The sequence below is a fragment of the Phaethon lepturus genome, unplaced genomic scaffold (genome assembly GCF_000687285.1).
Source record: "Phaethon lepturus isolate BGI_N335 unplaced genomic scaffold, ASM68728v1 scaffold51893, whole genome shotgun sequence".
Lineage (NCBI taxonomy): Eukaryota > Metazoa > Chordata > Aves > Phaethontiformes > Phaethontidae > Phaethon > Phaethon lepturus.
In genome coordinates, this window is record NW_010532245.1 from 7,732 (window position 1) to 17,540 (window position 9,809).

The 9,809-nt window shown below is 37.9% G+C and overlaps 1 protein-coding gene across 1 annotated transcript in view; it reads left to right on the plus strand.

Moving 5' to 3' along the window:
- PGGT1B (protein geranylgeranyltransferase type I, beta subunit) overlaps positions 1–8,371 on the plus strand; it is a gene marked incomplete at both ends in the record, with an annotated part of 11,553 nt that extends 3,182 nt beyond the window's left edge. Inside the window, 2 exons of the mRNA XM_010284768.1 lie at positions 5,869–6,020; positions 8,239–8,371. Coding sequence (XP_010283070.1) covers positions 5,869–6,020; positions 8,239–8,371 — 285 coding nt within the window. The remainder of the gene's footprint in view (positions 1–5,868; positions 6,021–8,238) is intronic.
- Between the last annotated feature and the right edge of the window lie 1,438 nt (positions 8,372–9,809).

Here is a 9,809-nt window from a genome sequence, read left to right on the forward strand (position 1 = left end):
TGGATGATGTGATAGGGAACATTATCACATCACTGAACCAGTTTTAAATGTTTGAAAACTTCCCCTCACCTTGCATCTTTAAGTGTTAATTCTTTTAAGGAAGGCTCAGGTTGTGGAGACCATGATGGTAATGCCCACAGAGCAGAACTGCTTTACTCTTGTCACTGAGATCCAAGTTAATCTGTTTCCTGTGTGACCTACAAACTAGTTACCACAAAAGGTGAAGTTTATAGAGAGAACAGGACCTGGCTGTATCCCCACTGTTGTCTTCTCAGAGTATGTCTGCACCAGTGTATTAGTTCAGATCAGTAGAGAGTACTTTATAAGAGCAGTTTAATGTACTTGCTCCTAAAGAGCAAGACAGACAGACTGGACTCCTTTTGTATGGAACTGAACCAACTGAATGAACAACTCCGTTAGTCCACGGAGCCAAACTGCAGCTGGCACAAGTTGTGAAATGCATACAGTGTGAGCCCTGGTATCGCAGCACCTACTGTTCTGCCCTCCAGACCCACTCCTGATTGTATTACTCCTGCATGTAGACCTAACCTTACTGGATTAAGTGTATTTCTTCTGGTTGCTTAGTCTAAGTGCTTAGAATCATAGAATCATTAAGGTTGTGAAAGACCTCTAAGATCAAGTCCAACTGCCAACCCAACACCATCATGCCCACTAAACCATGTCCCAAAGTCCCACATCTACATGTTTTTTGAACCCCTCCAGTAATGGTGACTCCACCACTTCCCTGGGCAGCCTCTTCCAATGCTTGAGAATCCTTTTGCTGAAGAAATTTTTCCTAATGTCCAATCTAAACCTCCCCTGGTGCAACTTGAGGCCATTTTCTCTCATCCTATCACTTGTCACTTCAGAGAAGAGACCAACACCCACCTCACTACAACCCCCTTCCAGGTAGTTGTAGAGAGTGATAAGGTCTCCCCTCAGCCTCCTCTTCTCCAGACTAAATCCCAGTTCCTTCAGCTGCTCCTCATAAGACTTGTTCTCCAGACCCCTCACCAGCTCCCTTGCTCTTCCCTGGACATGCTTCAGCACCTCAATGTCCTGCTTGTAGAGAGGGGCCCAAAATTGAACACAGTATGTGAGGTGCGGCCTCACCAGTGCTTAACAATCCATCCACAGTTCAATAGCTTTCTTGTTGCTAGTTTTTGAGATGTAACTTCAGCCATTCTTAACATAACTTCATTCTGTTTAGCTCTGTGTCTTTGGCCCATGAAGCTCACAATTTGAGGTGGTAGCAGCAGTGGTTTTTTTGTCTTTAGACTCACAGTTTGCTTAGTTGCTGCTGTTGCTTTAGTCTGCAGTGTCTATGAGGCAGAAATAGTTACATTTCTCTAAAAGTAGGCTTTGTTCATAATACAGAACTTAAGAAGGAACTTCTTTTTACCAAGTCTGAAGATGCCAATTAAAAATCAGGTGCTTTGACTATGGTGTCTTTGATAAATTTGGGAGAAACTTGTACACAACATCTGAATTACTTGATCCTTCATAGTAGAGGCAGTCTAGCAACACTTGCTCCCAACCATGCAAATTTTAAAGATATTAGAATTATGTCATGAAACCTTTGAGACTTGCTGTAATCTTTTGCACTTGGAGAAGCCGTTCCAGTCCGACTTTGTGATATCAAATTGTCACAGGGCCAGTTTTTACAAATTTTATGAATTCACAATTTTGTGCAAAAAAAGTATTATTTTCTTGGGTGTTTTGGGGTTTTTTTGGTCTGAAATGACCAGTTACTCTGATTGTTGTCCCCTCAAAAATATCCTGATAGTTGGGCTCAGGTGTTTTGTTGCATTCGTGTGTCACGTATGTATTGGTGTGTACAGGTACAACATAAACTTTGATAAGTAGTATCACAATGAGCTTGAACTAATTGCATGGCGCCAAGAAGATAAAGTGAATTCCAGCACACTTACAATTTGAACAATTATGGTTAGCTTACAGCATGTATTATTCTTCTGTTACTGTTCTGGTGAATAATTTTATCTCCTTTATTTATTTTTTTAAAACCGCATATGGTGGACAAAGATCTGTTAGGCTCTCAAAAGCTTCTAAAATCCTACAGTAATTATACATATGAAACATCATGTTGGCCTCTGTGAATATGCCTTGTAGTAATTCCTGTATGATCTCATATTTGATTCTGACCTTCTGTATTTAATTTAATTTTATTGAAATATTGGACATATTGGTAGAGATTTTTGGCCATAAAACAAATGTTTGCAAGATGTTGGCTGCATACCAGTATGTTGGACCCTCTGTCCAACTCCTTTTTTAGTAGTTACATATCAAGATGTCTAGCAGTATACCAACTTATTGTATAAAGAATTTAATTACTTGCCACATGATAATTCTGTGATAAGAGAAATGTGTGACCTACAAGCAGCTGTTCTTGAATGCTGAGACTATCTCCTTGATTCCTCACATAATGACATTTCAAAATCACATACCCTAACAGCCTTTTCTGCATTACTTGTACCTAAATACTTGTTTTGTGTTCAAGGACAGAAGCAAATGGCAGTACTATTTAGCTGTGAACTTCATGATTGTGTGTACAAGCAGCAGACACTATTGTTTGGTTTATATGCATCATACAAGTATAGCTTGTCCTCTTTATTAAAACCACCAGTCTTGCAAAATTTTATACAGCTCTGGTGTTGCTGAAACCCAGAGCTTTTCCAGTATTTGGAAAAGCAGTGTGCTACAGCTACATGTTGAAATTTTTGCATAGAAAAGGAAGTACAGATGGAATTTGTATATTGTCCAGGTGCTGTATTGATTGATATGATTTGTTTGGGGAGGATGGTATTACTTAATTTCATGAGCATACAGTATATGTGCTTGTAACACTTTGTCTGCAGCCTGTTTTTACTGCAGTGAGTAATAGTGTAACGGAAATACTAAAATATAGAATTCACTAAAAAATAAGGCCCCAGTTATTTAAACATGTTAGTAGTCTACCAAAGCTTTACAGGCACTATGGAATTAGTATGTGTATAGAAAAGTACAATTTAAAAAAATTTTAAAATCTTGTGAAGCAGCATTTTCAGTTACTTTATGTAGTGAAAATTGTCACTAGAAGGAGAATGTTGTTTGAGAACTATAGATGCCTTAGAAGATTTCCTGAATGCCCAAGCACGTTTGTAGTAGTATGAACACTTGGGTAGAGTTTTCGTAAATACCGTTTTAAAAAGCAAGTCTGAATATCCTTAGACTAAACCTTCCTTGCTTAGTGAATGTAGTCTTCCTCTGGGAATAATATTTTCAAATGTAAAGTTGAATTCTTTCACTATAGCTATTACTGCTCAGTTATTCCTGGTGTCAGTATTGATCTGGAGATGAACTACCTATAAAAGTGTGTAAACAGCAGTGGTGAACAGTGAACATTGATTTACAGATTCCAGCATTTTCAGTGTATTTGTGTGAAATGAGCAGAGGCATCTCCTGCACTTCCCCTGCCCTAGGTTATTCCAAGTAGGAAGTAATTAAGTGTTCCTCTCATTCCAGTTTAACTTCAGTTATATAGATGTCTGGAAATGTGGTTTTCTTCATAGTTGCTGACAGGAACTGCTGGGATGTTTTGTAAACAGTTGGTCCTAATGTCGGAGGACCATTCCAGGTATTTTTTTTTTTTACTAGTGTTTGTCTTACTTTGACAAATTTGAGAAGCTTTAGCTACAGATCTGAAACATTGAGGATCCTTTTAGGGCAAGAACTAGTTGAAATTTGGCTTTTTAGAATAGATACTTGCTTTGCTTCAAAGTAAATTAATCAATTACATTAAACTCAATACTTCTCTGCATCCAGGCAAATTTCTATCACTCTGTATGTCTGGATTTTTGGAACAGAATTCTGCATTTGAAATAAATTGATGCATCGTAAGAGTTAAGCTGCTTATAATAAATTTTTTAAGGGGAAGGTAGTCTGAAAGGAAGATTTTTGGTTCTGTTAGATTTAAAATCCCTAAAATTGGCATGATAGACCAAGTTGTTCCTTCTGGGATTAGAGCCTGTCATCCACACAAGTTAGAAAAATATGCTTCATGACTGCAGTAGCTTTTTCTAAGCTGTTGGAGGGCACAGCTGTCCTCCATCTGTGGGGTTCCCCATGGGGAAGTCTGTCTGGGACTGGTGCATCTCCCAGGAAGGTGAAAGGCTGAGGCAGCTGGGACTGTTCAGCTGGAGAAGAGAGGGCTCAGGGGGATCTCATCGATGTATAAATACCTGCAGGGAGGGTGCAAGAGGACAGAGCCCGGCTCTTTTCAGTGGTGCCCAGTGACAGGACTAGAGGCAGTGGGCACACACTGAAACACAGGAGGGTCCCTCTGAACACCAGGAAACACTTTTTTACCGTGAGGGTGACCAAGTACTGTCAGAGGTTGCCAGAGGGGTAGTGGAGTCTCCATCCCTGGAGATTTTCAAAAGCTGTCAGGACATGGTCCTGTGCACCCAACCCTGTGCTTGAGCAGGGTTTTGGACCAGAGGACCTCCAGAGGTCCCAGCCAGCTTCCACCACTCTGTGATTGTGTGTGCATGACTGGGGGATGTACAAAGCAGGAGATGGTGATGGGCAGGAGTGGGAGCTGTTGGGATCGGTTCACTCTCTCAACCAAGAGTCCAGGGCTGGAAATGAGGGAGAGGAGGCTTAACTCGCAGTGCTCACTCTCTTATTCCTCTTCCCTCAGCATAGCTCGAACTTTTTCAGTGCTGCTGCAGCCACTTTCACCTTGTTTTCTGCCTCCCTTTCACAACTGTGTTTGATTCCCTAGAGTGAGAACAGTCCCTTGCTGTCTAGTGGGTAATAAGTATTTTTCTCCCAGTTTCTTATTAGAAGCAAAGCTTTTTGACATTGGAAATAAGCTTGACTTGCCTGAAAAATACCAATTACACATAACATAATCTTAAATTTGATTTTCTGCTGTTTTTTGCATGTGTTTTTAGGGTGAATTGCAAAATGAAAATGGCAACTGACTAGCCAATAATGCTAGTAAAATGTAATTTTAAAACTGTGTCTCTACTACTCAGTATTGAAATGGCTTTTATCCTTTTTAAAACAGTTGTCTTCCAGTTGCTCCAGTCTGAACCATTCCAAGTATCCAAAGTCATCTTGTTACACGTGGTTTCTGTTTTCATGAAGTGGTACAGTGCAGGATATGCCTTTAAAATATCATGAGGAAAAATAAAAATTTTAGCGCAGCTGTATCAATCCCCCACCCATTATTGTGATATACGTCATGTGACTAGTCAGCATTTAACTCTCATTTTAGCTTCTCATTTGACATTATTTGCTATGTAAATACTTTGTTTAAGCTCCAATTATTGTTTTAGAGTAGAGGTGAAAGTACACGAGAGGCTAATTTGATATTGTTTCAATGACAGAGACATTACTAATAATGCCTGCCACTGCTTTCTACTTGTAGATCATCTGCTTGTAAAGTTTTTGTTGAAGACTTTACAATCTAATCTGTTGAAGACTGTCCTTTTGCTCTAGAGGTTTGGCTGTTCAGCAGTGTTTATCCCAGCTGCCAGGAAGCTAATGCCCAGTGGTGTGTACACTTAGATACAGTTGAGCACATCCCATCTTTTTGTTTAATTCTTGCATAAGTATCACTCTTGGCAAAGCTTTTTTCCTAAGCTTCTTACTGACCAACTGTTTGCAAGGGTAGCTGTGCCGTAGCTTACTTTGATTAGAAGAGCTGGGTAGGATGCCTTCAGTTCAACCATAATGAGTGAAGGGAAGAGAACTTTGTTTACCTCTTAGTTTTTATTATATTTTAAATAAATGCTTGACTGTAATTTTAATATAAGGTCTTATGATGTTACAATATTATTACTTTTCACCCCTTTTTTCTAGGGTCCAGGTATATCTCATCCCTATGATAGTGGCCACATAGCAATGACTTACACAGGTCTGTCATGTCTGGTTATTCTTGGAGATGATTTAAGTCGAGTAAATAAAGATGCCATACTGGCAGGACTGAGAGCTCTCCAGCTGGAGGATGGAAGGTAAAAGATATTTTATATTCTACAACTCTCTTGAAGGTTAATAGAAAACCCAGATGTGGAATAAAACATAAGAAACATGTTTTTTATTAAATTAGTTATGTAATTTTCTCTTTCTATTAGAAAATACTTTGGTGAGTAATCAGTGTCAGTCATAGAACACATGCCAGTGTACAGGACCAAAGAGCACTTTGTGTATAGGTTTGTTTTTGTATTGGAGAATGACGGTATTTGCTTAAAACTGTAAATACTTATTACGGGTAAATTAATGGAATGGTTTATGTCTTGAGGATAGTTTTTTTGCTCTGTCCTTCAAATAAGTGAGGATTTCTGTGTTTATATTCTCTGTTTTTTGCAGGGCCCTGGAACACTACTATGATGATGTTTTATCTGCTTTGTGGGAGGATGGGCTTTATTTAGTTTTGAGAGGTGCAAGATATCACTATCAGGATGAATTAGCCTATATATTACTTGTAATACGAGTATAATATTACTACACTTCATTGTGAGATCTGCCCATTTTTTTGTAGATTGTGTATACTCTTTGATCTTCTTGGTGATGGTGGTGGTTGTTTTTTTCAATGCAGACTGAAGCTAGTAGCTAATGGAAACTTCTGCTAGAGCACATGATCTGTCTATGTAGTTACATCTTACCGAATGTCATTTTTGAAAGAGTACTTTAAGAAATGCAGAATTATAGAAATGTTCCTGAAGGAATTATCTTTCACTTCACAAAGAAATTGCTGTTATCCTTTACGCGTTAAGAAAGCTTTTGTTTTCGTTAAATCAGCTGTGTATCACCTAGACATCTTCTATAATTGAAACTTTTTTTCATAACACAACTATAAAAAATGCAGTGTTGCATGTGTTTCTAGAAAGAAAAAACAAACACAAAGTTCCAGAATGATGTACAATTTTCTGTGATTTTATAACAGCAGATTGACTTTAATGGGCCAAGTCCTAATGTATGTGTACAGATACATATACATGTATTTGTTGATCTGCTATAGTTTGCAGTTTTTTGAAGCATGTGGCAGGGCTTGTGCCTGTTCCATTGCTCCAAGCATTCCTATTATATGCTGGATGATTTTTGTTTTAAAAATACATCTGAAAGGAGGGAGTTTCTCCCAACCCACTAGCATCTTGAAGTGGTTACTTGTCATCTTGCCTGATTACAGTAATAAGCTTCATGCCGTTAACCTCTTCTAAATGTTTGTATCGTGTGTGGTTTTAATGTACAGACTGATACATACATGACCCTATGTTTTATATTCTCTGAGCTGCAGAGAGCAGGGCCTGTCATCATTGGGGTTAGGAGAGATGAAAGTATCTTCCAGTAAATGTTGGAGGCTTTTCTATGCAAGAAGGTAATGAGGTACATACTTGAATTGCAGGGTCAAAGAGGGAGTGTCATAGTGGTGACAGTTGTGCGTAGAAGACTGTAAAGTCAGAAATACCTTTTTTTTTTTCTTTTTTAGAAGAGATTTGTCAGGAGGACTCATCAAAATACTCTATTGTGCTGGCTTCTTGCAAGTGATTAGGTCATCAAAATATACTAACCAGATCTTTGAACCGAATGGAGGCTTGTCAGGCAGCAAATCACAGCCTCCATCTTCATTTTAAGAGTCTCTAAGAGAGCACAGGATTGTACCTAGGTAACCCAGATACAGCAACTTCAAAATGTTCATATAGTTTGGAAAGATTATAGCCATAAGAAATAAAAAAATGGATTGTAGGTAATTTTCATCATCTGTATTAGAACTGGTAGTAATGACAATTGCATTTGCACATACATGAGAAACTGATCCTGAAGTTGCAGTCAGGAATGAAAGCCTTGTGAGCTATTAAGATTTCTAGGAAGGCAAAAAATTCTGCCCAGAACAGTAAGTGTTAAAATGGTAACTCATACATCAGTACATACTGTGATAGGTGAAAAACTGTAAGCATTAACATCTTTGAATAATTAAAGACCAGTGTCATTACATTGCTGGAAATAAAGCAATAAAGCCCCTAAATGTGAATAGTTCTATTCATTTTGCTTGGCTTAGTTAGAATCACATCTTCTACAAAGAAAATCTAGCATATTTTTGGATTATGTGAACACTGTAAATAGAAGTCACTAATTTTTAACGGAAAAATTATGCAATTCCTTGAACTGCTTATCATGTTTTCTGATACAACAGGCTATACAAGTGTATAATGACGGAAACGTTTCTTTCAGTTTCTGTGCAGTGCTGGAGGGAAGTGAGAATGATATGAGGTTTGTGTACTGTGCTTCCTGCATCTGCTACATGCTCAATAACTGGTCAGGCATGGATATGAAAAAAGCAATAGACTACATTAGAAGAAGTATGGTGAGTATGCGCAGTGTTATTTCTTACTGCATTTTAAAGTTACTGGCTTCATTTCTTAACTATGACTAAAAAGAACCTCCATCCAAATTGAAATGCTATGGTAATTTTTTTCTTTCTGTTACTACTTTAGAAAGTTGAAAATGAAAAAGTACATTGTTTTTTGCATTTTTATTTTCATTGTAATGTGTGTGCTAGCAAGATAATTCCATTTAGTGTGTTTGTTCACTGCCACTTAAACCTGATCTTTTTTCTTTAAAACTGAATTTAAAATTGCAAACCAGTTTTTGAAAACTGGGGCCTGATGTTCCTTAGAAAAAGTGTCTGAATAAAGCACTGCATCAATAAAATTCTCACATTTCAATGAGCTGTAGTCCTGCTTTTTAAATGATACACAGAATCAAAGGAAAAAGTAATTATTTACATCAGTTCAAGCTCAATAAGTGTTTCCAGATATGCACTTCATTATTTATTTATTAGATTTTTGGAATGAATGAAAATACTAGTATATACATAATTTTTTCAGTGTCTGTGCAAGCTGTCTTCATACTTGGTTTGAGCAAAAGAGTTTTCAGGTTTTTTTATGATGTTTTCATTAGTTTAAATTAGTTCAATTTTCCAAGATTAAAATAAATGTTTTTCAAAGAAGCTGAGTAATCTTGAAAACTACTCTGGTCCATAAAAAAAGAGCCGAATTTATGAGGACATGCAGCTTTTGTTGTAAACCAGTGTCTTAGTAGATGCTGCCAGCAGTAAGATTGTAAAATTTAAGTGCGAACCAGGTCTAAAAAAGACTTGATCTCCTGCTTCAGACCAAATTGGTTTTTATTTTTTGTTTATTTTTTTAAGGAGGTAGGTAGATGCATAAGCATTTCTTACTGTACATCATAAGAAGGTTTCTTGCACTCTGCCATAGACTGGTTAGGAACATAATTGTCTTCATATGTTCTTTTTTAAAAAAAATTTGAAATCAGTCTAATTTATACGTAGTGCTTTCATATATGAAATGCAGACATTAGCCTGTTTACTGGAATTGAGAGTATGAACAAAACTTTATACTATCACACCTACATTGCTTTTAAAGCCTTTTAATATGCTTCTACTGTGCTTACTCCTCCCAACACCCCTCAGCAGGACAGGGGAGAGAATAGGCAGAGCAAAGGCAAGAAAACTCATAGATCAAGGTAAAGAAAGTTAGCTAAGTGAAGAAAAGACGAAAATAATAAGTGATGCAAAGGCAAATCAGTCACTCGCCACCTCCCACAGGCACACTGATGCCCAGCCAGTCTCCAGGCATCAGCCACCTTGGCAGACACTGCCCTCCTCCCCACCCCTTCTTCTTCTGCTACCCCAGTTTTATTGCTGAGCATGAGGTTACAACATATGGAATATCCCTTTGGCCTGTTGGATTCAGCTGTCCTGGCTGTGTCCCCTCTCAACT